General features: G+C 39.4%; 2 protein-coding genes across 2 annotated transcripts in view; one reads left to right on the forward strand and one right to left on the reverse strand.

Annotated features, from left to right (window-relative positions):
* LOC140278743 (testican-2-like) overlaps nucleotides 1-16,871 on the forward strand; it is a 41,868-nt gene extending 24,997 nt beyond the window's left edge. The window contains exons 3-10 of the mRNA XM_072373818.1: nucleotides 5,990-6,104; nucleotides 9,101-9,209; nucleotides 9,724-9,832; nucleotides 10,523-10,642; nucleotides 10,765-10,983; nucleotides 13,074-13,136; nucleotides 14,055-14,192; nucleotides 14,881-16,871. Of these exons, the coding sequence (XP_072229919.1) occupies nucleotides 5,990-6,104; nucleotides 9,101-9,209; nucleotides 9,724-9,832; nucleotides 10,523-10,642; nucleotides 10,765-10,983; nucleotides 13,074-13,136; nucleotides 14,055-14,192; nucleotides 14,881-15,026 (1,019 nt within the window). The 3' untranslated portion in view covers nucleotides 15,027-16,871. The remainder of the gene's footprint in view (nucleotides 1-5,989; nucleotides 6,105-9,100; nucleotides 9,210-9,723; nucleotides 9,833-10,522; nucleotides 10,643-10,764; nucleotides 10,984-13,073; nucleotides 13,137-14,054; nucleotides 14,193-14,880) is intronic.
* A 2,056-nt stretch (nucleotides 16,872-18,927) lies between these two features.
* Nucleotides 18,928-24,807, reverse strand: LOC140278901 (excitatory amino acid transporter 3-like). The gene is made up of 13 exons (XM_072373987.1): nucleotides 24,771-24,807; nucleotides 23,533-23,673; nucleotides 21,850-21,942; nucleotides 21,370-21,490; nucleotides 21,116-21,158; nucleotides 20,986-21,039; nucleotides 20,696-20,877; nucleotides 20,345-20,455; nucleotides 20,116-20,238; nucleotides 19,782-19,973; nucleotides 19,330-19,464; nucleotides 19,127-19,243; nucleotides 18,928-19,000 (listed from the first exon to the last, which is right to left on the reverse strand). Exons 1-13 carry the CDS (start codon nucleotides 24,805-24,807, stop codon nucleotides 18,928-18,930), a joined length of 1,422 nt encoding a protein of 473 aa, XP_072230088.1.
* Nucleotides 24,808-25,595: the final 788 nt, after the last annotated feature.

Consider the following 25,595-nt stretch of genomic DNA (forward strand, 5'->3'; position numbering starts at 1 on the left):
TTATCTTACTGTTTCCAGTTACAAAAAGAACACAGTGTTGGCTGTGTGGCTGTTTTGGGGTTTTGGGTACAAATACATTAGCAACAGATGCTTTAAGTTCCAACGTGTTACAATGGATCAGAACAGTTTCTTCAAAACATCTCATACAAGGATTTTGAATTTTGGGACTTTAGAGGCCAAATGAACACCTTAAACTTTTGTTATGTTCTTCAAACCATCACTAAACAGTTTTAGTACTTGACAAAAATAGCTCCTGCCATCATGAAATAATAAGACCTTGTAGGTCTGTATTTTGTCTGCAACAACGTTTAGGTAAGTGTTACGTGTCAAAGTAACATCCACATGAGCGGGACACAAGGTTTTCCTCAGCAGAACATTGCACAAGAGCATCAAACTACATCTGCCAATTTGCGTATCATTTCAAGAATTTGCTACAGTTGTGTTACTTTGAAACTGCCCACTCAGACCAGCCCTTATTCTCCCCATGAATCAGTGTTCTTTGGGCATTCAGGATAGTTTGCCCCTCTTTGGTCCCTCTTAAGAATCAACTGCAACCATTTTGTTGAGTCTCTGTCCAAGTCATCGAGCCATCACAATTTGGCTCTTGTCAGAGTTACTCAGATCCTCACACTTGCTCATTTTTCCTACTTCTCGTCCATCAATTTCAAGAACTGATTGTTCAGTCGCTGCCTAATACATCCAGCTCTGTGACGGGTGCCATCGTAACGAGATAATTCACTTAATCTGTCAGTGGTTTTGTCCTGTGGCTGATAGGTGAATAAGAGTATAAGAGTTCAATGATTTAATCACCCAAAGCTAACACTGTGGTTTATATGTCTATCTTTATTATGAGGATAAATGATTCCACCTACACACAAAAAGATCTATCGATATTTTTTTGAGAAATTAACCAAATAGATTAAATGACGAAATCAGAGAGTGAAAATCAACAACCCTGTTTCAGTATATGTTACACTCAGAGAAAATAGAAATTGTTAAAACAGCTGAATAAAGCACTCACCACTAAATAAAGCTGAGCTTTCATTGGCAGTTCATTTTTTTTCTGTAGTGCATTCAGTAGGGATTATACTCGGCATGCAGCTGTGGGCAAACTCCTTGAAAAGTCAGGGTGATAAAGTGCAGTATGAATCATTTTACAGATCAGGTTATATGTGTGCTATTCACACACATGGTAGGCTATTAGCAAACCCTTCCCAGCGTGCTCCTGCAGCAGGGGCAGTGTTGGAGGTCGATTTTAATGCCACACCCACACTGCCTTAAAGCCAGAAGATGTAAGAAGAAGGAGCTTGGGATATTATTCCAGCCATCTGTTCTCACAACAGGAGGAATAACTAATGTAATCTCAAGGAAATGCCTCCCTTGCTGTAGTGTGGGCGACCATCATTTGAATACCATTGATTTCCCCCCATCACCACCCCCCCCGTGAACAATTCTGAAGGCCTAATTGATCAGAGCCTTCTTCTTTGCAAATTCAACAAGACTGCAGAGACTCTTGTAAGGTGTAGTTTGAACCCCTGGACAGAACAAAAGCTCTAACAGGAGACGTTACTTCCTATGCCTTTTATGTGTGCTGACTGAAACATCAGCTGAGCTCCACGCTGTGTTTTCTGTTTGCAAGTCCTTTCAGAATAAAGTGGTGCCAACTAATCTGACTTGAAAGAGGAGCTGTCATACTTGACCCCGACAATTTCTTGTTTGTACTAAGCAATTACACATATTTTGTGTATAGAACATTTTTACAGATCAGATAAAATGGTGACAGTGATTACACTTCAATTTCAATAACTTTAGGAGATCCACCAATTAAATGAAAGAGCATAACAGTCTCCTAAGCTGACAGTTGAATGAGTCCATCTCTCTCTTGCTTTAATATTTCAGATGTTTAGTGGGTGCCCTGATGTCTTGGCTGCCAAGGTTTTATTTTAGTCCTGAACCTCTTAGGTACTTAGTTAGAAGCAAAACAAATGGCTGTTGAAAGGCTTTTATTGATGATCCTGTCTAACTGCAAGGCGCCGCATTCAGTGGGGACTCAGATGTAAGAGCAGACAAAAGTGAGGCAGCTAATCATGGAAGAAAAAACAGCTATATTATTGTGTTTTTGTTTGCTGCGTCATGATAATATTCAAAGAGTTTGGATGCAGTATCAGTGCAGCTGAATCGCTTTTGTTGTCATGATTGGAGTTGGATTTAGAACCAGTGAGATTGACGCATCCGAGTCCTGGACCGAATTCTCAGTGGAGAACAATATACACCAGTTGGAAGGAAAACCCATTTGATCTTTATTGTTTGATTTTAATTTTTAGCATGTCGGAGTGGTAAAAGGATACCACACATGGAATGTTTTTCATTTGAAGATGCTGCAAGTAGGCAGCCTTGAAGATGCTCATAAATACTGAACATGAGAACAAGGAGAGAGCTCTACATTGCTATCTGAATCAATACTGAAAACATACAGCTTAGTTTCTATGGGAACATACAGCTGGATTGTGGGGTATGATTAAAAAAAGATGAGATGGAGTGAAAGGTCAGGCAATGGACCACTGAAGGGGGGGCTATTATACTCATTTCCACCAGAGAAGACGATCATAATTCCATGATTCACTGTTGAAAAAGAAAATCCATATTTATGTCATACTGGCCATTTATGCAGCATCTTTTGAAGCTTTTTAAATTTTCCCTCCCTAAAAGCCCACTTTCTTGCAATAAGTCCATGTCACCTCAAAGGTAATTTGTTCATACTGTTAAACGTGCAAAGAAAAAACTAACGTCCTTGCAGGTGAGATGAGATATTACACCTCAGATCCACACAAAACGCATTTCACATGAGCTTTTCAAAATTGAAGCAAATGCCACTTTGGAGTGTTTACTTTAATGCTACTTCAATAGTCCTCATAAGAAACTAGAAGTTGTGGGGACAGTCCACAGTCCTTTCAGCCACTTGACTCCAGTTTGAAACCACAATATAGCTACTGTTTTTCACTTCCATTCTTTCATTCACTTTAGTGTTTTCATTCATTCACTCTGGGTTCACTCTCTATTTGTGTATCACAACTACTTGGTTAGGGTTAGGGGGGGTAGTTTGCTGGTTAGGTTTAGGCTAAAAAAAACAAGGTCAGGATTAGAAAACAATCATTCTCCAAAAAGCTAACGTTACATTACAGCATGTTGTTTTAGAGATCTTCTGGTTGCATATTTTGAAACATATATTCAAGTCATCATTCCTGCTTGAAGAACTCCTTCTTATTCGATATAAACAGTATCCATTATTCTGACTTACTCCTGGAAGCCTGGGAAGGTTCAGCACCCAGTATTAGTGAACTGTTCTGCCCTTACATTGTGGACACATAAAATTAGCAAAAAGAAAAAAGAAAAACTTTATGACATTATGAATTCTCAGGTATCATTACGGCATATTTTTATATTAATGTTGAAATCTAATTGGCCATTTTAAGAGCATGCAACAATTTAACACTATACAGGATATACAAAAAATAAGCTAAAGCACAGTCGAGGGATAATTTCATGTTGGTAAGATTTTCTTTCATTGTTAAGTGATCGGCAGGTCTTGAATATTCAGAAATTAGACAGCCAGTCTGAGTGCTTTTTAGTTATATTTGACACTAGATAATGGGAATAGTTAAAAGTAGATTCACCTCCACAAGTAATGACAAAAGTTTATGAATTTAACTTGTGATAACAACAAAACTGTGAAATATAAATTGCCTGTCTAGATATGACACACTAGAGGAAAATCTGTAAGAAAAAAAAAACTGAGCTATGAGTTGCACTAAAGACAGCTCATATTCATCTTAAAATAGTGGTTAATGTTAATTTTGTTGTTGTTAAAAGAATTTGTCTAAATTGTATGTGGAGACTAGGATGAGTTCCACTGAGGTTTAATGTCTTAAATCAAAAGAAACACCCGGTACAAATGTACCATTAATTGTCAAGTCTGTTTATTATTCACTTGCTCCTTCAATCATATCTGAGCAGGATGCCAGTTGGACCAGATGAAGTGAACAAATGTCAAGTATTCACAAAAAAATTTGATATGAAATGACACAATTTATGAGCTATCAGCACCTCGGGAGTCTGGCTATCTGTCTCTGAGTTTCTTGGCTGAACAGAAGAGCTACAGTTTCCCCTCAGGGATTAATAAAGTCTTGTGTTTCTACCCCAGTGACAAGTACAATCCAGATAAATGGGTTTATAATTCAATTAAGATAGGCAGCAAAAATAATACCAGTTCTGTCTCACTGATACATATATATATATATATATATATATTTTTTTTTTTTAATAAAGCTCAGGGTTTTTTCTTCTCTCCCAACATATTGAATAATCGTCTTTGGAATTAAAATATGTTCAAGTTTTTAGATACCCAGCATTGCTTTAGACCTCCTCACTATATGTTACACATTGATTTCATCAGCTAGCATCCCCCAAGGTCCTAAAATTAATCATTGTTACTAGCTCTTCAGCTGTGGGTTGTATTTCGCAGGATTAATCCAAGCTCCTTCCATCAAACAGAAGCGAAAGCTTTTTGTGACCCAATTAGAGTTGTAATGCTGCTAATATAGGGGATGAAGAGGTACCCTTAAAACTTTCATAAGACAGGTGGATCTAAACTATGCTAGCAAAGAGTCTTCATTGCTGTGTGTGATAATAAACAATATTTTATATGATCAGTGTGATCATAAACAAAAGCCCAATATTTCCGATCTTGGAAATTGGATGATTGGTGTAACATTTGGAGGGCTAAGGTCACTGATGGGGGAGAGTTATGAAGGTTTTAAAAGTTACCCTGTTATCCTAACAGATGCATAAGCAGATGAGCGAACTGAACCGTCCACATAATAAACACAACATTGTGGGAGAAGTATTCCTGTTATCAGCTTGGTCTTATAGAGCAAAAATACAACAAACACCACATTTCTGATTTCTCTCGGGGGTTATGTCACGGTCCCCTGATTTTAAAAAAAGTCCACCATTCACTCTTCAAAGGATCACCTAGTCATCAGATTTGCAAGAATCTGGCTGACAGCCACCTCATCTGGTGACCGTGTTGACTACAAAGCAGCTACTGAGAGCTGACTCTGTATTTCAAGGCTTAGATTTCTCTCAACGACTACCGCCTGTCACTCACTCTTAGATTTATCTTGGGTCTCAGAGTTTTCTGAGGTCTCTCTGGCAAGGCAGTAAATGGACTGAGAAGGTGCGACATCCACTTTCCGATGGCATTGACCGTTGGCTAAGGAAGGTGGAGGACACAAAGCTATTTCCATCTCAGTCTATCAGTGGAAAAGTGGCTGGCATTGAACCACTCAACTCTCTGAAGGTGGAGAGACAGAGATAGCAAGAGAAGGAGAGGGGGGCGAAAGAGGGGAATGCATGAGACAAAGATAGAGTGTGAGTTTCTGTGTGAGAGAGAAGAGGCAAGCTGGAGTGAGACAGCGATAAGTTGACATGACGGAAGTGAGATGTCGCAAGTCAAAAGGAGGAGATGCTCAATCAGTGCTGTCAGGTTTTCAGAGACAGCCGGTGGAGACTGCTGGCACTGCTATAGACAATGTGCTGCCTGACTAATGACAGCTTGGCATCAATGATTTTTGCAGTGCAGACTAAAAAATCAATTGACTCATTTGTGCACACTGTTTCATAATTTTTCACAGCGCATTCCATGATTTTTATTGCACGTACTTGCATGAAAGATAGGAGTGAATGGGGGATAATTGTGAACCGTGTAATTACACAGAACTTGATTATACAGCAGAGAAAATAACAGCAGACCTGTTTTGCATACTCACTATCAATCTGTTGAACACATGCTCCTTGTCAAAAGAAAAAAAAGCAGCCAGGGGCTGTGTTTGTCTGCTAGAGGTGACAAAAATAGAGATTTTGAAATAAAAAACCTCTCAGGTGTGATTGACATTTCTGCATTTTCAGTGTTGTTGTTTTGTGTTCACAGCTGTTGACACCACCAAGGACCCATGCCAGAATGTGAAATGCAGCCGGCATAAGGTGTGCGTCGCTCAGGGCTACCAAAGGGCCATGTGTGTCAATCGCAAGAAACTAGACCACAGGTAGGAGGAGTTTTAACAGATCAGAGGGTGCCTCATGTTATGTGTATGTAAAAGGTGATAACTGGGGTTACAAGTTTCCTAAATGGACCAGACGTTTTTTCTGTGGTGCTGATGACAAGAGGCATTTGGAGAGGTGTTGATTTACAACACGCTGTAGTCAGTAAGGACAGGACTACAGCGTGTTGAGTGCACCCTGAGGATTCATGCTGGGAAATTGTCAAAAAGCTGTGGTGAAAGCAGTGCCAGAAGGCAAGAAAGCAGTGAAATCAGAGCAATAAAATTTGAATCTATTTTTTTTTTACAGTGGTACTGTTTTAATGCACAAATAAAATCACCTCAAAACCCACAGAAATGAGCAATAAGGACAGATTTTGAGTCATTTGTAGCTGGGATGCACTTCCTTACTTGCGTGGTAATCTCAACCGCGAGGTAGTTGTAAAATCAGAATAAAGATGTCATCTAAAGCAATAAAACATTGATATCAGAATGCTTCACAGTGGTCACGTTTTAAGATTCAAATATCTATGAGGACATATTATTAGCTGATACAGCTAAATTGGACTTACTTTTGGCACAGCATGGCAATGCTGAGACTCCAGCAAGCACATTGAGTTGCACTTATGTATGAAATGTGCTATACAAATAAAATTGCCTTGCCTTGCCTTGCAAGTGCCGATGGGGATATGGGATAGAGCGACGCACTTATTTTTCCTAATCTACCTTGAACTTTAGAGTTATATGGAAATGCAACAGACCCAGGACTGATAATGATCGTTAAACTCCACGAAAAAATCCCTAGGCTATTTAAGTTCTGGTTGCTGTTGGTCAAAAAGCATCAATACTCCTAATTTTGTCGATGTTAACATTGCAATCATTCAACAATATCAGACACCTTGCATTTACTGAAGAGTAAATGCAAAAAAATGGTATTTGTTCTTTGGCAGACTCTGACATGACAAAACAAAAGATTTTTTTTAAATCCATGTTTTTTTCAATTACCGCCAAAATTGTAATTGAGAGTGTAAAATTAGAAAGGGTATGTCTTAAACTAAGAGCGTGTACAAACTGAGAAACTGGGTCTAAAATACACCTAAAGTTAGACTGTTTATAATAGTGAGATTGTGGCAAATTGCAGAACATAGCATGGCAAAAGCAGAGATAAATCCTGTAATTGGTGAACAGCATTCTCTTAGGTTAGTCAATAAGGCTAAGAGACCAACTTAGGCTGGAGCAACATCCTCTAAACTTATAATATTGTGTGAAGGCGTGTTGAAATGCATGTTGTTCAACTCAGTCATGCCTCTATTATAAAGACTGAACAAAAGAAGAGGACACTTTTTTAAGGTAGTCTTTTCAAAAACACACTAAATATGCAGAAAACACTATGTGTAGATAAATGTGCACATTAAATATGATAATTTTTGAAAGAAAGCAAACAGTAATTTTATTGTCTGACACTTATCATTAATATATTATCATGGATATATTGCTTGCTTTTTAGACATTTTCCTGAATGCTCCCCATTAATAATGTAGCAGAGCAGGAGGAAACAGATACTAATACCATGAACAGTTTATAGAAAAATATGTTACATTTTACCTTTTTAGTAGCATAACATTGGGGTTTATGTTTCTCTCCTTTCTAAGACTTTTTATTTTCCTGCAAAAAGACCTCAGTGAAGGACATTTTTTTTTACATTGCACTCATTTATTCCACTTTAACTGAAAAACAAATGAGCAGGGTCTGAAAAGAATTAATGGAGTGAATTATTACTACCTGCAAAGTCTATATGTAGTGACAGGCATTTATCTTTTTCAATAAAGTGCTTCATTTACAGAGTCACCTCAGAGATGAAAGAGACTGTGTCAAATGGTGGGTAATGAGCACGAATGCAACCACACCAAACCATCTCAGCATCATTAAGTAAGACCTGGCGAAGCTCTACAGTGGAGCATGATGATTTTGCTCATTGAACATAAAGTCAATTGGAATGTGAAGGGAAAGTAGCCATTTTCATGAGCAGTGCATCCACATATTAACAGGCACATTATGACAGGTAGTTAAAAAAGACACCTTCATTGAGGTTGTAGTTTGCAGGATGTAAGAAAAACAGCTTGTTCAAGGAGACTTGTAACTAGTTGAACCCCAGCAAGATGGAGAATATTGGATCAGTTCACCCAAATAACAAAAATGTTTTCTCTTTCTCATCTAATTTTGTTTTTGCATACCCAAAAACTTTAATGTCTGCCCCTAAGTGTTTTTTCAACCCTCTTAAAATGCCCATGTTGTGTTTTCTAAACGCTTAAATCTGTATCATAGCCAAAGTAAGCAGCTGAAGCTGTGGCTTAGTATGACTCGAACTAAACTGCAATGTACCAATGATTGTGAGCAATGTTTCAAACAGATATATTAAACAGATTGAAACAGACAGGGTGTGTTTAAACAGCAATAAGGAAGCAATCACCTTAACTTCCAAAACTGGACTTGTAGTAGTATAATTTTGTTGTCCAAATTCTCCACCTCTTGGAAAGTGGTGGAACTAGAGAAGGAGAGCAGTTAGCATGTTCCACACACATACAGCAAGGTGCTGTAGGTACATCTAAGGAAATTGGGCATGAAAGGATTATTCTCAGAAATATGGAAAATCTGAAATTGGATCCTTCTTAGATTGCCAATCAGCATGTTCACACACACTAGCACTTTAATGAGTTTTTCTGTGGAAAATCTCAATTTATTCAATGGCTCGACATACAAAAACCACATAATGAATTTTTTTCAAGGAGAATTATTGCAATTTTGGTGAACGTTTGATCACATGGGATTTCTTTAACTACAAAATGACACCAGCTTCAGACATATTTCCATTTTGCTAATGAATATTTGCATGCTAACACTCCAAGTGCTGTGAACACCATCAACAAAATGTCATTAATCTTTGTGTGTTGGAACAGTTTCATAGAGATAGATATTTCTGCATTTTTCCTTCTCATGTTCAGAGTCAAACAGTCGGGGCAGCTAGAGCTCCATGAAAGCAGCTGCAAGCCTTGTCCCGTGGCTGCCTCCTCACCTGTATGTGGCTCTGATGGACACAACTACGCCTCAGAGGTAGAAGAAAATATTCTGCACCGGTATTTCTTTTGAAAGCATTCACTTTACTTTTACCTTTTACCTTTTTTTCTCCCTGAGCTTCATAACTAAAGTGTTTCAACATAAAACCCCTGAGAAGAAATGAAGAGTTGTCTGTGTCAACGTTTTAAATAATGAGAGGAGACCAGTCAAGTGCAGTTTCCTGCTGCGCTGACATATACGTGGGCGCAGCAGGGCAGATCAGTTCATCACTGTTCACGAGAGGACGATCGCAAAGGCTCAATGTAGCCTTATGATTAATGACTGACGTTGTTTTGAACAGCATCGCTGAAGAGCAGCCACAGCCAGGACTGTATTGATTTATGTATAGTTTTTAATTTTGACCTTGCATGAGAAGACAGTGGAAAATGACAGCTCATTCTTGCTGCCTCTCTTTAAGTGCAGTGTCTCCTCTGAATGAGCAATCTTTTTCCTGCGGCCACCCTTATAAATATTTTAACTGCATCCCTCCCTATCTCGCCCTTTCTTACAGTGTAAGTTGGAGCAGCAGGTTTGCCTCACAGGCAAAGACCTGAGGATCTTGTGCACTGGATTTTGCCCTTGCACTTCAGCTATTGTTACAAATACTGATATAAAACGAGGTAAGTGCCTTTTCTTTACCTCTAAAGTCATTGTCATCCATCTGACAAGTCAAGACTTCTAACAAAAAAAGAAAGAAAGAAAATGCAATGTTGCACTCAGTGTTGCATTCTATGTGTAGGATAGGACTTTTTATTCCTCACAAATCAACCCAATGTTTCGACATTTGGGATCAATACTCACCAATTTCAGAGATTACTGTTAACCAAACAACTCCCATGTGGTTTACTGCTCTTTCAATCATGTGGTAATTAATTATTTAGAGTGTACACAATCTATTAATGCAGCCAAATACAATTGATTGTCCAGGCTCTTGGGCACGTGAAAATGCCAATTGATCAAACCAAGGAAATGTTTCTCCTGCAACAAGTGTGTAGCTTAAAACTGAAAGTGTATTTAAATAGGCTAACATCAAGTTGCTGCCTCAGTGTTAACTATAAAGTAATGTAAATTCTTAGAATTGGCAGATAACGTGCTTAAAAAAAAGTATGAAAAAAGTGTGAAAATATAACATTTCAGATCAACTGCTTTACAGTGAAGGTAGCCTGGGCCATTCATTGCACATCAGTAAGAGCACTGTAATAGCAGCTCTTACTGAGTCAGTGTCTGCCTTTAGGGGAAGTGAATCATGCTGCTGTCAAGCAACTGCCACAGTTTTTGAATGGTGAGATTCATTTATTCGTTCCCCACAGAGAGCTGCACTGGTCAGGACCTGGCAGACCTGGGTGACCGCCTGAGAGACTGGTTCCAGCTCCTTCATGTGAACGCAAAGCAGAATAACTCTGGCAAGCCTGGAGCTGGCACCGCTTCAGGTTAGAAACTCACAAAGCAGCTTTATTCAGCAACCTCCAAACTTAAAACTTAGTTGTCAATGCAAAGAAATGTAGTACTAACAGAAAAAAAATCTACAATACTGTGTGGTTATTGCTGACAGTGCTGGACAAAAGCCTGGTTGCCAGCTGCAAAGACTCCATCGGCTGGATGTTCTCGAAGCTAGACACCAACAGTGACTTGTATCTGGACCAAGCTGAGCTGGCTGCTATCAACCTGGACAAGTACGAAGTCTGTATCCGGCCTTTCTTCAATTCCTGCGACAGCTACAAGGATGGAAAGGTCTCTACGGCGGAGTGGTGCCTCTGCTTCTGGAGAGAAAGTGAGTGAAGGGATTTCCACCCAAAGAAATGATCTGTTTTGAGTCAGATCTGTAAATGGGTGAAATTAAAGCAAGGTTATGTCAGAGAGAAACGTGGGATGCACTTGACGTCAGTTTCTTCCACCTGCTTCTCAGAGAAATGTAAAGAAATGTTCCGGGGTCATTTTGGGAAATACTATTTTCAAAAAGCTCTACTTGAAGGTGGAAACAATTTTCCTGGATCAATTTAATAGATAAAAATACACTTATCAGTATGTTGAAAGATGACAAATAATTATAGTCTACTCCAACATTTCTCTTTGCAGATGGGTTTAACAAATGACAGGCATTATCTTAATCAGCCTAATCACATGTAAGATTGCAGCAGTTTTGTCGATTTGTTTATTAAATCAATATCATATACAAGTCTGATGATAAACCCAGAATGATTAGCAGTTGTACATTGGGTAAGACCTCTCTTTTTTGTCCCTCCACTGTGCAACAGAAAAAGCAGTCAACCGATTTTGGGATCTTCTCTGTAAACAAATCTCCCAAAAACTGTCTTCATCCTTGGAACATTCGCCTACAACTTTCTGTTCATGGGTGTAAACAACTTTCTCTTAACAATAGAGGCTTTGACTAAACTAGTTGCATCTACTTGATTGAAACAGGATTGCAAATCTATTCTAATCTTCGCATTCTCAGGGGAAGAAGCCAGGAATTGATTTGTGCAGCTGTCAAAATGGTTTTCTTTGGATGTTTTATGGCTTGAGTGCACAGTCAACTGCTGCAAGGTGCTATCAGGCGTACTGTCTCTCTGCGAGTGCTTTATAGCCTTTTATGAGGTGCTTAAATGTTAACGCTGCAGGTGTTGAATAGTGAAATGTGGTTTGCTTTCTTGTCATTTTGATGAAGAACAAAGTCTGAGAGAATAGAAGTTGCAGCAGATCTGAACTGACCTGTGAAATGATGGAAGAATTAGACTTGAAATGCCTGGTGTGCAAATACAAATTCATTTGGAGCTCACATGTGGAGACACTGTCTTAATATTTTTGAAGTTATTACATAGAATAATCAAGTGCTTCCATCAAAACACGTTTCAGCTGTGCACAAGTGGAACATCTGCAACGTTTGACCTGTACTTAATAAATTCAGGATAATTCTGCAGGTAGCCTCATTTGCGGGCTGCATGGTGGTGTGGTGGTCAGCACTGTCGCCTCACAACGAGATGGTTCCAAGTTTGATCCCCTCCTGGGGCCTTTCTGTGTGGAGTTTGCACGTTCTCCACATGTATGTGTGGGTTCTCTCCAGGTACTCCGGCTTCCTCCCACCGTCCAGAAACATGCATGTTAGGTTAATTGGTGTCTCTAAAATTGTCCTTAGGAGTGAGTGTGAGTGTGTGTGTGGTTATTTGTCTTGTTTGTCTCTGTGTGGCCCTGTGATGGACTGGCAACCTGTCCAGGATGTACCCTGCCTCTCACCCCAGCCCACCCGTGACCCGACCAACGGATTAAGCGGGTATAGAAAATGGATGGATGGATGGAACCTCATTTGCAAGCTGATTACTCATTGATCAGGCATTAAACCTGCATGCAATAGATCAAACCGATGACCTAATCAATTCTTGGTCACAAAATGTTGGTGTGAGGAAACTACTTCATGCTAAACCATTAAATAATCATGTTTTTTTGTAGCACTGCACACAAAGAAAGAGACATAAGTCTGAAAGTTTCACAATAAACTGTTATTTTAGGTGGCCTTTTTTTCCATTTGTGCCTTGAACAGACACTGAAATAGTTCTGTAAAAATCCACAAATGTTTTGCGAGATGTGTTGCCTCACAGGTCGATACAAAGTGTCTCTCTCTTTGTTTCTATTTCTATCTGCTCTTGAGGTTCAGCTTGTTTCTTTGTCCTTCTCAGTCTGCATCCATATGTTCTTTCACCCAAACCCTCCCCGATCAATCACGCTCTGGGGAACGAAATAGAAGACTTCTTAAACAAATCAATAAGAGCAAAAACTGTAATTATGAAGAGCATTGATTGAGATAAAATTTGAGGAGAGCAGTTTTAGGTTTTGCCTGTCATCACTTTTCATGTTTGATTCCCACAGAGCCGCCATGCCTTGCTGAGCTGGAGAGAATCCAAGTGCAGGAGGCTGCCAAGAAGAAACCTGGTAAATACATTTTTTTTGTATAATACTGTGAAGTTCAAGTCGCATTAAGTGAAACTCTTGCATTTCAACACCTTTTAGGTAGAAACTCATCACTTACTCATCTCAGATCCTTTTAAAGTCACAGCACACGGTAGAATTACCTGTGAACTACACCATGCAGCTGGCTTGTGCCTTCACACTGTCTCAGGTTTGTTGGGGAATTTGTATTACAAAATGTGTGGAGATGCAGACGAATTGCTGGAGAACGCTCATTACAGAGATCACAAGCACACAGCTAGGATTAGGCCGTAATCAGGTTGGGAGGATTAGAGGGCAGTGCTGGCTTTGGGAAAAAGCAAAGTTAAAGTGGCCATTTCTCTCTATGAGGAACTCCACGCTACAATACCTACCAAGCATCCTCAGCATACTGCACAGCTGCTTTCCTGTCTTCAGCTCCAAATACAGATCTGTTTTACCATCCCGGAGGCCCACTCATATCAATTCTTGTGTTTTGTCTTGTATTTTCAGTTGTGCAGTGGGGAGGCTCAGCATTTGTATCAAAACTTTGTTCTGGGTTTGACAGGAGCGTCCTCAGGGAGGCTGAAAGAGTGGAGCTCTGTCTCACAGGCTGTCGCTACATTTTAACATACCACTCTCACAGCATAAGGAAATGCCATGCCAACCTACTGTATAAAATGACATCCACCAACATGTGCACACTTGTGTCAAACAAACATGGGAAGCTTTCGCTTTCTCTGTCTCTGTGGTATTCTCTGCCAAAAAGCTGCCTCTGTGCCATGTGATGGTCTTGTCTCTGGATCACTTAGGCGAGTTGGCGTTCTAGTTTGCTGCACTCTCGGGCACCAGTATGGTCCACTGATGTGTGATAAGGGTATAGATATTGAAGAAACAGGCATGAGTGTGTGCGTGTTTTTGCAGGGATGTATATTCCCAGCTGCGATGAGGACGGCTACTACAGGAAAGTGCAGTGCGACCCGAGCCGAGGAGAGTGCTGGTGTGTTGATCAGCACGGAGAAGAAATGATGGGCTCTAGAATTCATGGCAACCCTGACTGCGGTAAGAATTTTACATCATACAATCAAAAAAGGAATGTTTGTGAAGTAAATTTTTCTCTGTTCATGAATCGGTCTGTTAACTGCTAGGTGCAATAACCTGTATTCAGAGTCCAGGTAACAAATCAGCAGGAGCGCTTTTGTGTTTATTCCAGTTTCTCTTTTTGCTTTTTCTCTTCAAAAACAAACAAAAAAAAAAGAATAATTTTAATATCTCATTGGTGTATTTGCTCCATTGGTCTTTTGCTTCGAAAATGTCAAATTTGTTGTCTTTTTGCAAATTCCATTAACCTGAAAATGTTTTACAATGAGATCAAGAAAAAGTGAGTAGAAAAAGGCTATAGGATTAATATTTGTGTACTTCTTAACCGTACCCAAAGCAGCCTCCCTCTGCCACCATTTATTACTGATCGGACAACCAATCAGAGACTTGAATAGATAAAAGCTAAACCTAAATGTTTGAAATAGAAAGGGACAATCAATAATATGAGAAAAATAACATTATTTCCTCATGCATTCTCATGCAGTCTCTAGCATTTTCATGGTTCTAAACCTTTTAAGCTTAAATAGACAGAAATAGACTAGAATGGCATGAAATTTACAAAACAAGTAATAGATAACCACATTTTTGTCATCATTTCCTGTCTATAGACAAATTGTTTTAATACGACCATCTATTTATTACTTTTCAGATGAAGTAGCTGGATATTCTGGAGATTTTGGGAGCGGAGTGGGATGGGAAGATGAAGAAGAGAAGGAGGCAGAGGACAATGGAGAGGAAGCAGAGGAGGAGGAAGAGGAGGAGGGTGAGGCAGATGATGGAGGATACATCTGGTAGAACAGTCTGACCCCATAAGGAGAGCACATTAGCTGGCCTGAAAATCAACAGTCATGGCTCTCTACTTAAAGGAAAAGCTTTTGGGATCTGACTGAGTGCATCTTTGGAATTGCCCTGGTGGGATAAGGGGAGCTGGGCAGGTCCAGTGATGAGATGATCAGCTGTTTTTTTTTCTTTCTTTGTCTTAAATATGTGTAATTGCTTCATTCTACTCTCTGTTTTTTGAACAACAGAGCTTTGTGTATTTCTGTCCTGAAAAGGGACAGCCACTGACTCTTGTGCCATAGGTAGCTAATGTCCATCAAAATTCCTATCTTGTCTTACCGCCATCTATGCATATAGAGATTACAAGTAATTTTGTAGTGTACGAACAGTTGCTTGAGTATTAGAGTTGCCGTCCCACTGGAAAGAATAGAGCTCAGATGTGAAAAACAGTTTGGGAGAAAAGCTTATTTGTTTTCCTGAACAGGGTTAGATAATTGATAAGAATCTTGGATAAATATGAGGCAAGAGTTGGAGATGGCCAGCTTTACTTTGCCTAAAGACTGAGAGGGGTAAACATTTGCTTTTTGCTTTGTGCTAAGCGTTTAAAAAACTGTCCTTTACCTTTCAAGTGTTAGTGTAAAAACTCAACGTTATTCTTAAGACCTAATATGCAGGAAAAGCCAGCACCAGAGATACAAAAATATCCCTCAAAATAGTAATTGTAAAACCTCCACCATTGCGCTTAAGAGGATTTTGCTTCATTTGAATATACACCAATCCGCCACAACAAAAGACCCACTGACAGGTGAATTGAATAGTATGGCTCATTTTCTGACAGTCCATTGTTGTGCTGGGAAACTTTAGGTCCTGCCTTTAATGTGGATGTTGCTTTGTCACGTAACATTCACCTAAGCATTGATGCAGTCCAGTCACAACAGATCATTCATGGGATGTGCTAGACGAAGGCAAACAAGGGTCTACAAAGTTCCCATCTCAAGAATATAATCTGGCAATGTCCCTGTGCCGAAAAGCAGTCAAACACAAAGCAGCTTGTAGCAGTCAAAAAGCCAGATCATTTCGTCAGTAGTTACAAGAGACCAAATCATAACTAACAGAGTAATTGTTGGATTTACATTCAAGAAAACACAAAAGTAATGATGAATGATAATGCTCAAATTCTCCCAAACAGTTGGATAAATGAAGAAGCAATTGTTCTGGAAGCAACACATAAGGTTATTTAATGGTTCTATCAATATGTTTTTGCTTAGCTACAAAGCAAAAAAGCATATTTGCTTAACTGTGAAACTGTTCATTCAAAGCACTTCAGTGGTAATGTATTTTAAAACCAGTTCTGTATATATTTTCAGTGTAAAAGAAAGGAAGGCTTGTAAAGCAAACATAGAGTATTTCAGGTCACTCTGGTTTCAAGGTACCTTTATGACTGACCAGACGCTACTAGTTTTAAAATTGTACATGTAATCTTAATAAAGTGGACACACACTGCTGTACGGGACCTAGATTTCGAGTTAAAGGACCCAAACTGCACCCACAGTAGAAGTCGATGTCTGTCCTCTGCTAACTCTAAAATCGTGTCAGAGAATGTGCCACAAATCTTTCTTTTTTTGAGTTTGCAACTTGAAAAACTGTATTTTTTTTTATTATCATTATTGTGTGCATCACTTGAAGTTCTGTGTGTGTACTTGAATTCACACTGTCCTTTCTTTTTTCTATGGAAATATTGCTGCAATGTCTTCATTCATGCTATTGATAGGCAAGGCCTTGTTTGTTTTTAGTATTGCATGTTAGTAAGTAAGAATGTACTTGAGCTGAGCACTTTACTAATAAAGGCACTGGAGCCAAACTGTCTGTTGGTTTCAAGCTTTTTCTGAATTATTTAAAGATGAAAAGAGTCACCTGAAGAGGAGCACCAAATTTCATAAATGTGTTTTTTTAGGTTACCCTGCAAGTTGAGTCTTCATGAACTAATAGTATACTGAGTCTTTTCAGTGACACCACATCCTTACTGATGTAGTTTTCTCCAAAATATAAGCTGGTTGTGTAAATATGAACAGTTGAGCTCCATCTATCCATTTTCTATACCCGCTTAATCCGTCGGTTGGATCAGAGGGGGGCTGGAGCCTAGCCCAGCGGTCATCGGGCGAGAGGCGGGATACACCCTGGTCAGGTCGCCAGTCCATCACAGGGCCACACAGAGACAAACAAGACAAACAACCACACGCTCACCCTCACTCCTAAGGACAATTTTAGAGACACCAATTAACCTAACATGCATGTTTTTGGACGGTGGGAGGAAGCTGGAGGACCCGGAGCGAACCCACGCATTCACGGGGAGAACATGCAAACTCCACAGAGAAAGGCCCCAGCCGAGAGTTGAACTTGGAACTCTCTTGCTAACAGCTGAGTTCAACTTTTTTATATTCTTGGTGTGTTTGGACCTTCTTCTTACATAGACAGACTGGAGCCAAAAATGAGTGCAACGATTTATTAAAAAGAATAAACATAAATGGAATTACAGTCAATAATGCAAAAAAAGCCTGTATAATTTAAGCAAGCTTAAAAGTCAATATTTGGTATGACTGCTTTTATTCTTCAACACAGACAAGCTCTCTCGCCATTTCTTTAAGCAGTTTTCAGGAATAGTTCTTCAGGCTTTTTGAAGGACATCCCAAAAGCTCTTCTTTGGATGTTACTTGCCTTTTGTTCCATTCTCTGTCAACATTATCCCACACTGCTTCAATAGCTTTGAGGTTTGGGCTCTGGGGAGGATTTATCACTCCTTCAAACCTGATGCCACAGATTTTCAGTCCACTTCTTCTGTGATTTGGCATATCTCACCCTTTCTCATTGTTTCCCTCCCTAAAGAATCTCTGCTTGACAGCCACACCTCCAAGAAGAGTGTTTAATTATGAGGCTTCAGTGGACAAATGGATCAACTGAAGATCCAGATGCATCTCTCAGGTCCTGTGTCAAGTCTGCTGGATTTTTCCCATCGCTTAAGAAAATCCCTTTTCAATCTCATCTCATCATCTGCCATAGAAAGTTTTAGGCCTGCCTCTTCTTCTTATGTCCTCCACTTGTCCGCTTTCTTCAAATTCTTTCAGGACACTCTGCACACCATGCTGAGATATGCAAAGCTATAGGCACACAGCTCTTTGAAAAACACCTTACTGGTGCAAAAATACTATCGTATGCCTGCCAAACTGTATTATCTTTAGACTGTGTTATCTTTAGCATTTTTCATAGATGCAACAAAAGAAATGGGAACAAATTATGAATCACTGCAACTGGCTGTTTTCTATCAAAGTGCCTGAGGATAGAATTCCAAATTGGTTCTTCACTAAGATGTCTGTTGTATGTACAGGCAACACTGGTTCATCCATAGAGTTAGGTGCCTTTTTCATGCTTGAATGATTCATAGGACAGAGTTAAGTGGCTCAACAGACAAAACATACACTTTTGTCTGAAAAAGGTCAGGTACATGTGGTGGACTGAAAATGAGTGTAAAAGCAGCTTTAAAAGAAAGAAATTATTTGATTTGAGCCTGGAGAACTAGAAAGTCTGGCTCCTTGGAAGTAAAATATTAAGTTAGATTAAAAAATTAAGGCTTCCAGTGTCCAAAATTCAGACTAATTCTATATATTTTACAAACCCTTTCGATGGACTAAAATCAAAACTTTTCAAAAATGTATTCAGGGAATACATTTGTCACAAATACAAAAATATATTCCAACGAAGCTGAGAAAAACACAAATCTTGTCAAAATTAGCATATGGTCAAAAAAACAGAAATGCAGAAAAATCTAAACAGTTTTATTTAAATCAATAACAATCAACAATTCAATATAATACAACAGATATCATTAGATACAATCAACTATTTTATGGAGCAGCCATCTTTATAGTGTGAGAGGACTCGGTGGCTGTTGCATGGGAACTGAAGCCAGAACACTCATTTCCACAGTCTCATATCTGAACGGCATACACAAACAAAGCATGAGTAAACACATTTCTTGACTTTGAGATGGTTACATCTCTACGACAAATGTCTCAGGATCTGCTGGTTAGAAATAACCTAAAGACAAAATGATTTTAAACCTGTCTCCAAAGGATCCTCCATCATCCATTTTCGCAAGTTCCTGTTGGGACAGATGGCCGACGAGCGCCACACCAATGCAGTCTCCCAGGACGTTGACGACAGAATTGCAGCGATCTCTGTCCGACACACAAAACGCTCTTTCTCACAATGTGTTGTTCGATATCAGCTTTAGTAACAGTGCAAAAACTTGGGCTCCACTCACAGCAGCCATTCTATAGCCAGCAAAAGGGAGGCGTCCTTCGCAGGAATCCCACAGATTGTCAGGACAAAAAGAGTGGTGATAGTTCCTGTAGCCGGGATTCCTGCCTCTCCTACAGCTGACAGAGCCACTGACACACTGCAAAGCAATCATAAAGCTGTGTTGAAGACAAACTTTGTATCAACAATGGCGGTAAACCACGATAGTGAAGGTTCACACGTGAAACCACCATAAGCTACTACATACAAAACAATAATCACAGATTTTTTAAATCAACATTTCTGCCCGAGTCTGGGATCATGAAAAACAGAAAGAGCATAGCACAAATATTCTACTGAACCCCCTCCTAAAATCCATGGATTCGGTGGGATTGGTAATTTCTTAACAGAATATAATAATTTATCTTTGATCAAATATGACAGAGAGATACGTTAGATAAAATGATCATAACTTACCCAATGGTAAACATATTGCTCCAGTTCAAATTCATGCCGTTGAGTTGGGCGATGAAGATTACTGCTGTCATCTCATAAAGGGCCGTTCCATCCATGTTGACGTTGATGGCAATAGGCAGCATGAACTGAGTGATTCTTCTGTCAACATTGATCACTTCCTCGCAACACCAGTAGGTCAGCGAGGCTGCATAGCTAATAAACACAGTGGACAGTTTGTTCTTTAATATCTCTGATTATTGTGCACTTACATATTCTCCACACATCAATGCAAATCCCATCTGTGCTGTTACAATGTTTAATCCAGACACACAGAAGAGAATACAAATGGTCTTACGTCCGTGAGATGATCAGAGTCCTCAGTAAGGCAGGAAAAACCCCTTTCATGATTTGAAAGGGGTTTTGTCGCGCAATCAACGCATAGATAAGTGGTAAAACGACTAATCCATGAATGCAGAGCCTAACAAAGAGCAAAAATGACCGTGTGAATATTAGTTGTACCAGTGCAAATCCCTGAGAAGTAGCTTTCAGAAATATTATTTCCATCATCAGTGGAGAGGACATACCCACTAATAACAACTGCAGTGAATTTTCCGAGGTGAAGAACAGTCTCCCAGTCGTCCGCGATCTCTACAACAAAACTTGCCGTCAGGAACATGACTCCAATTGGCAAATAGCTAGAAGGACACAAGAGAATGAAAAATTAGCGAAAACACCTCATTATTGTTGGGCCAATGTGAAAACTTTAGGACAAAACGGTTCAGTAAGGAAGAGAAGGCGTCAAAGAAGGAGAACATCACTTTTAAATAGTAATACTTTGTGTATGTCTGTTGGAGTTCTGCTGTCTAGTGACAACTACATAGAATACAGTCTGTCTGGAATCACACTTATTTACATAATGCACTGGCTTCACATACCACATTATCAACTTCACTGCAATTTTGGTGACCTCATTAAAGCCGGTGACCACATCCAAAAAGAGTTTTCCTTTTTCTTTGATTTTTCTGAGACCCATCCCAGTGACAAAGGAAATCAGAGTCAGTCCGAGAACGTTGATCCCCTCGATGGTTTGGCCCACGTAACGCACTTGTGTGTACTCCTGAAACAAGATGTGAAACCCACTGAGAACACAGGCCTGATAGAGAAGTGGTGTGAATTATCACAGCAAGCGTAGACTTTCTAAAAGCGAAGGCAGAGAAATATTTACCTCAGAGTCATCATCCTCTGATTCAATTTTCAGCAAAACCATCTGAGTCTTGTACTGATGAAAAAAGGGAAAACAGATTCTGAATGTGAGACTGGACGCTATTTGTTGCATTATCAGTAAAGATACATACCTGTTGAAAGCCGGCCAGAACGGCATTTTGTGGTATCATGTTCCTACAAACCATAAAGCCAAAACAATCATTCTAACAGTGATGGATAAAAGCATTCGTCAGCTTTAAATGTTTCTTTACAAAACCCGGCTGACGTCGTTTCAGCAGATTAAGTACAGTGACAGGTGCAACTCTGATGTGTTTTGGACTGAAACTGAAACATGACGGGACATTAGTGAAAATCAGGGTTCACTGTCTGAGCACACTTTTCTCACCTTATTAGGTCCAGCAAGGCATGGACTGAGGAGAAAGCTTCCTCATCATCTTCTTCCTCCTCATCCTCAAAGGGAGCCTTGAGACCGGCCCCTGGTTTGATCAACATAGCCATGAACGACCCTATAACAAATGAATATGAAGCAGCCTTATAGCAGAACTATAAAGGATTTTTTTTGGAAAAATGAAACTATCTTTATGGACAGACACCGCAAGTGTAAGTAAGGCAAGGCTTTTCAAAATCTGAGTGAACTGCTTCAACATCAAGAATAAACTCAAATTCAGTAATACTTCATTAATCCCACAAAGGAAATTATATTGCTGCTCAAAAAAAGCTCAAAAAGATACAGAAAAGGAAAAAAAGAAAGAGTTACTGCAGAAGGCTGCACAATACTTCAGGTTGTGTCTGTTTACTAAAAACAGCCTCATGCATGACTAGAGGAATGAAAGCTAACAAAACGATATGCGCAGTATTTCCTTACCAGTAAGGACGGACAGCACTGTAGTCAAGAAAAAATACACCAGTGCACGTGAGGTGATCTTTCTGGAGGGGCTCAAACTCGCACCCGAAACAGCTGTTGAACAAAACGTTGTCTTAGTAAGCGGCTTGCACAAACTGAGGGCTAAAGAATGAGTAACAAATTCAGAGACATCCCTTAACATAAAGGGAAGTTAAAGTAACACATACTACTTTTCCACCAAAGCGGTTCCGGTGCTGGATCCCTGAACCGGCACTGAGTTGGTTTTCAGTTGGTTTTAGAAAGAACTATTTTGACTTTCTACAGCCAGAGACCCACCACAGAGCCACATCATTATGACAACGTTTCCTCCTTCAGTCCTGACGGTGTTCTACTTCTGCACACTCAAAATGTGGTTGCAGTTCAGGAAGCATGTTGGATTGCACCTTTCTTCTCCAATTATTTCTTCATAGCAGCTAGAATGGACCTGACCTGTCATGCCCAGTGTGGCAAAGGGATACATCCTACTGATGTGTAAAGATCTTATTTGAAAATTAAAGAACCACTAACTCATACTTTGCAATGCTGACAGTCTGTTTCAAATAGTAACTGGTATTTATGGCCAGGCGCTGCAAACATGATTTATAAACGTTGTTTTTAGTTGGATCTATAAACACCAGCTGGTGATGGTAACACACTCCACCATGCTTACAAGTGTAGCTGCAAACTCAAGATGAAAACAGAGACCGTGAATGCCGCTCCACACACTGGGTGGCATTCAGTAATACAGCTTCCGGTATCAAAACATCAAACAGCATTGAGAGAAACAGAATTGAGAGAAACATTATGTTAAAGTGCGTCCACTGCTGCTTCGACTTCATGTTCTGCGCTGGCTATAAATTGGTAAACATGGCAGTCACAACATTTCATCTGGTCTGGCCGGCCTCCTCCTCCCACCATCCAAAAACGTGCTTGTTAGATTAACTGCTGATTCTAAATCAAACTTAGGCGTCAGTTTGAGCATGTATTGTTTGTTTCTTTTATCTCTGTGTGGCCCTTTGACCCCTGCGAATAGCAGCTAGGACAGGCTCCAGGTTCCCCACAAACCTGATTTGGATTAAGAGGGTATAGAAAATGGATGGATGGATGGATGGATGGATGGATGGATGGATGGATGGATGGATGGATGGATGGATGGATGGATGGATGGATGGATGGATGGATGGATGGATGGATGGATGGATGGATGGATGGATGGATGGATGGATGGATGGATGGAAGGAAGGAAGGATGGATGGATGGATGGATGGATGGATGGATGGATGGATGGATGGATGGATGGTCTCCATACCGCCAGTGATTGACATAAGTGAGATTTGGTGCTACTGTGGGGCCAGTGCTTTGAGGGTAAAAACCAAAAGAACTGGCTCGAAGTGAGGCTCTGGCTCCAAACTAGCACAGAACTGCTTTGGTGGAAATAGCCCTACATTTGATCCAACATTACAACAATGGAAAAGCTCAAGTGAAATGTTCAAAACTCCAGCCAGGACTATTCCAGAATTCTTAAATAGCATTTGCTTTATTTTGGATGTCAGCTATGTAAATGATTACAAACACTTTTATACAATTGATATGTACCTTTGAAACAGAATATGTATTGAATGCATGAACTAATATAACATTTGGTAGCCCTGGAAATACACTTACCAAGGATCACATTTGTCACAAGTAGAGGCACGGTAACCAGGGAAAGGAGATCCAGGAGTATTGCTCCTGGGAAGCCAATGTAGGTCTTTTGAATTGCTGACAGAGTGACAAAAGTCTTCAAAATCAAGCCACTTGCAACACCTTTCAAAGAGTGACATGAAGATTAGTTCACTTATAGAGAATAACATGTTACAAACTAATATGTACAGTATAAAAAGATCAAATCAGCTCAGAAAATTAAATTCCACCAAGGCTAATGTAAAAGCAAAAACTAATAATGATCACTTTCTATTGAATAAATTAGGTATAATGTAACAAAAAAGCAGTCCTGTGTAAATTTGATTAAGTCATTATGTGACACTATGATATATAAATAGCCAAAAGCCGATTTAAAAAAAGTACAATACAAAACTATTATACATTTTATTAAATTTTTTGTAATAAATACAAATGTTTATTATATTTGGGCATATTGTGTTTTGATGTTTCACAACAAATGCAACAGTAATCGTGTATATTACATTAAATGCTATAACGTTAACTGCCCGCTAGGTGGCAGTGGCGTGCAAAGTGGTTGCCCTGACAACAGAATGAGAGATTTTCGTTTAACCTTTTTAAAGACTTTGACTGGGCGTTGTTGCCATTTGAACTGTTTTTTGGAAAAGTGTAGCAATAGCAAACAGCTTTAGTAGAACAGGACATTATGCGTTTTTAGTCCATATAAATGGGAAACATACAACATTTAATTACCTCACAGCCCAGAGCGTTCCCAATGAGAGACACTCACTCATGCGACTCAAAGAACCGGGGTTACGCAAGTAATCTAAAGTTTTGAGTCCATATAAATATCAATATAAATAACAATAGAAAAATACTTTATTCATCCCCTAGTGGGGGGAATTCAAAATGCAAATGCAACAGTAATCCAGTATATTATATTATACGTCTAATATATACATATAACGTATAGGTATAATGTAACAAAAAGGCAGTCCTGTGTAAATTTGATTCAGTGATTACGTGACACTATGACGTGTAAAAAGTCAAAAGTGGGAAATGAGAAACATGCAACACTTATTTACCTCACATATGAAGTAAAGAAAATAAAAAATGTATATAAGTACCTTTTTCATTATGAAAGGTGCAAACGTAGTTTACAGATATTTCCATCCAGCTAAGTTGTTTCTCAACGCACTATTAGCTCAAACAAAACCGGTTCACAAACAGTCATCACTTACCAAAGACAACACCCAGCAGGCTGGCAAAGGACAGCATATTCCTTCTGTGGAAGCAGCTTGAGAAGCATCTTGCCGTAAAGCTTTTGTTGTCCTCCATTTTTCTGAATTTGAACAAATTCACGTTAGTGAGATAAGTGATGTACTAACATTACACTGCAACACTCACGAGGATGAATAATGCTCAGTGTTTGCTAGGCAACGCTCAACTTTCAATCATTCGATTCCACTGTTTTTTTATTTGTTTTGAAATTGCTGTGTCACGTGACTTAGCATGTAAACATTTTAGATATTTTTTTCATATGTGCAATACATCAGTGCAATAATTCGATTTCATGTGCGATATTTTTCCTGAGAGATGCTTCTCATCCTTTAATTGATTCATCTGAATCATGGGATGCAATATCATGAGTCCTGTACTGGAACAGAAAAAAAGCAGCAGCAGTCTGTACGTCATACAGGAAGATTTTTACAGGGATAGTTTGATGCTCAGCTGCCACCTCATCCTACAAAATCAAATTACAGCAGGCTGGCAGCCAGATTACTGTGACACAGAATGCCAGCGTGACAAACAACACTGTCCAAAGTCATAGATGATGAAATTTGGTAGTGAATGATTCTGTGCCTATACATTTTTGTACAGAGCCCTGGACTAAGCCGCCTAGTCATACAAATCTAATGATAGTTTTAAACATGAAATGTTGGGGGGGGGGGGGGTCATTAAAAACAACATGCTTTAAAAAGAAAAATGACGGGCAGCCACTTTACAGAGTAATGAGTTACTGTGACCTCTTTTCTTGAAGAGCATTAGAAAATAGACTATAAAAG

Source organism: Leuresthes tenuis, unplaced genomic scaffold (genome assembly GCF_036924035.1).
Source record: "Leuresthes tenuis unplaced genomic scaffold, fLeuTen1.0.hap1 SCAF_20, whole genome shotgun sequence".
In the NCBI taxonomy this organism is placed as follows: domain Eukaryota; kingdom Metazoa; phylum Chordata; class Actinopteri; order Atheriniformes; family Atherinopsidae; genus Leuresthes; species Leuresthes tenuis.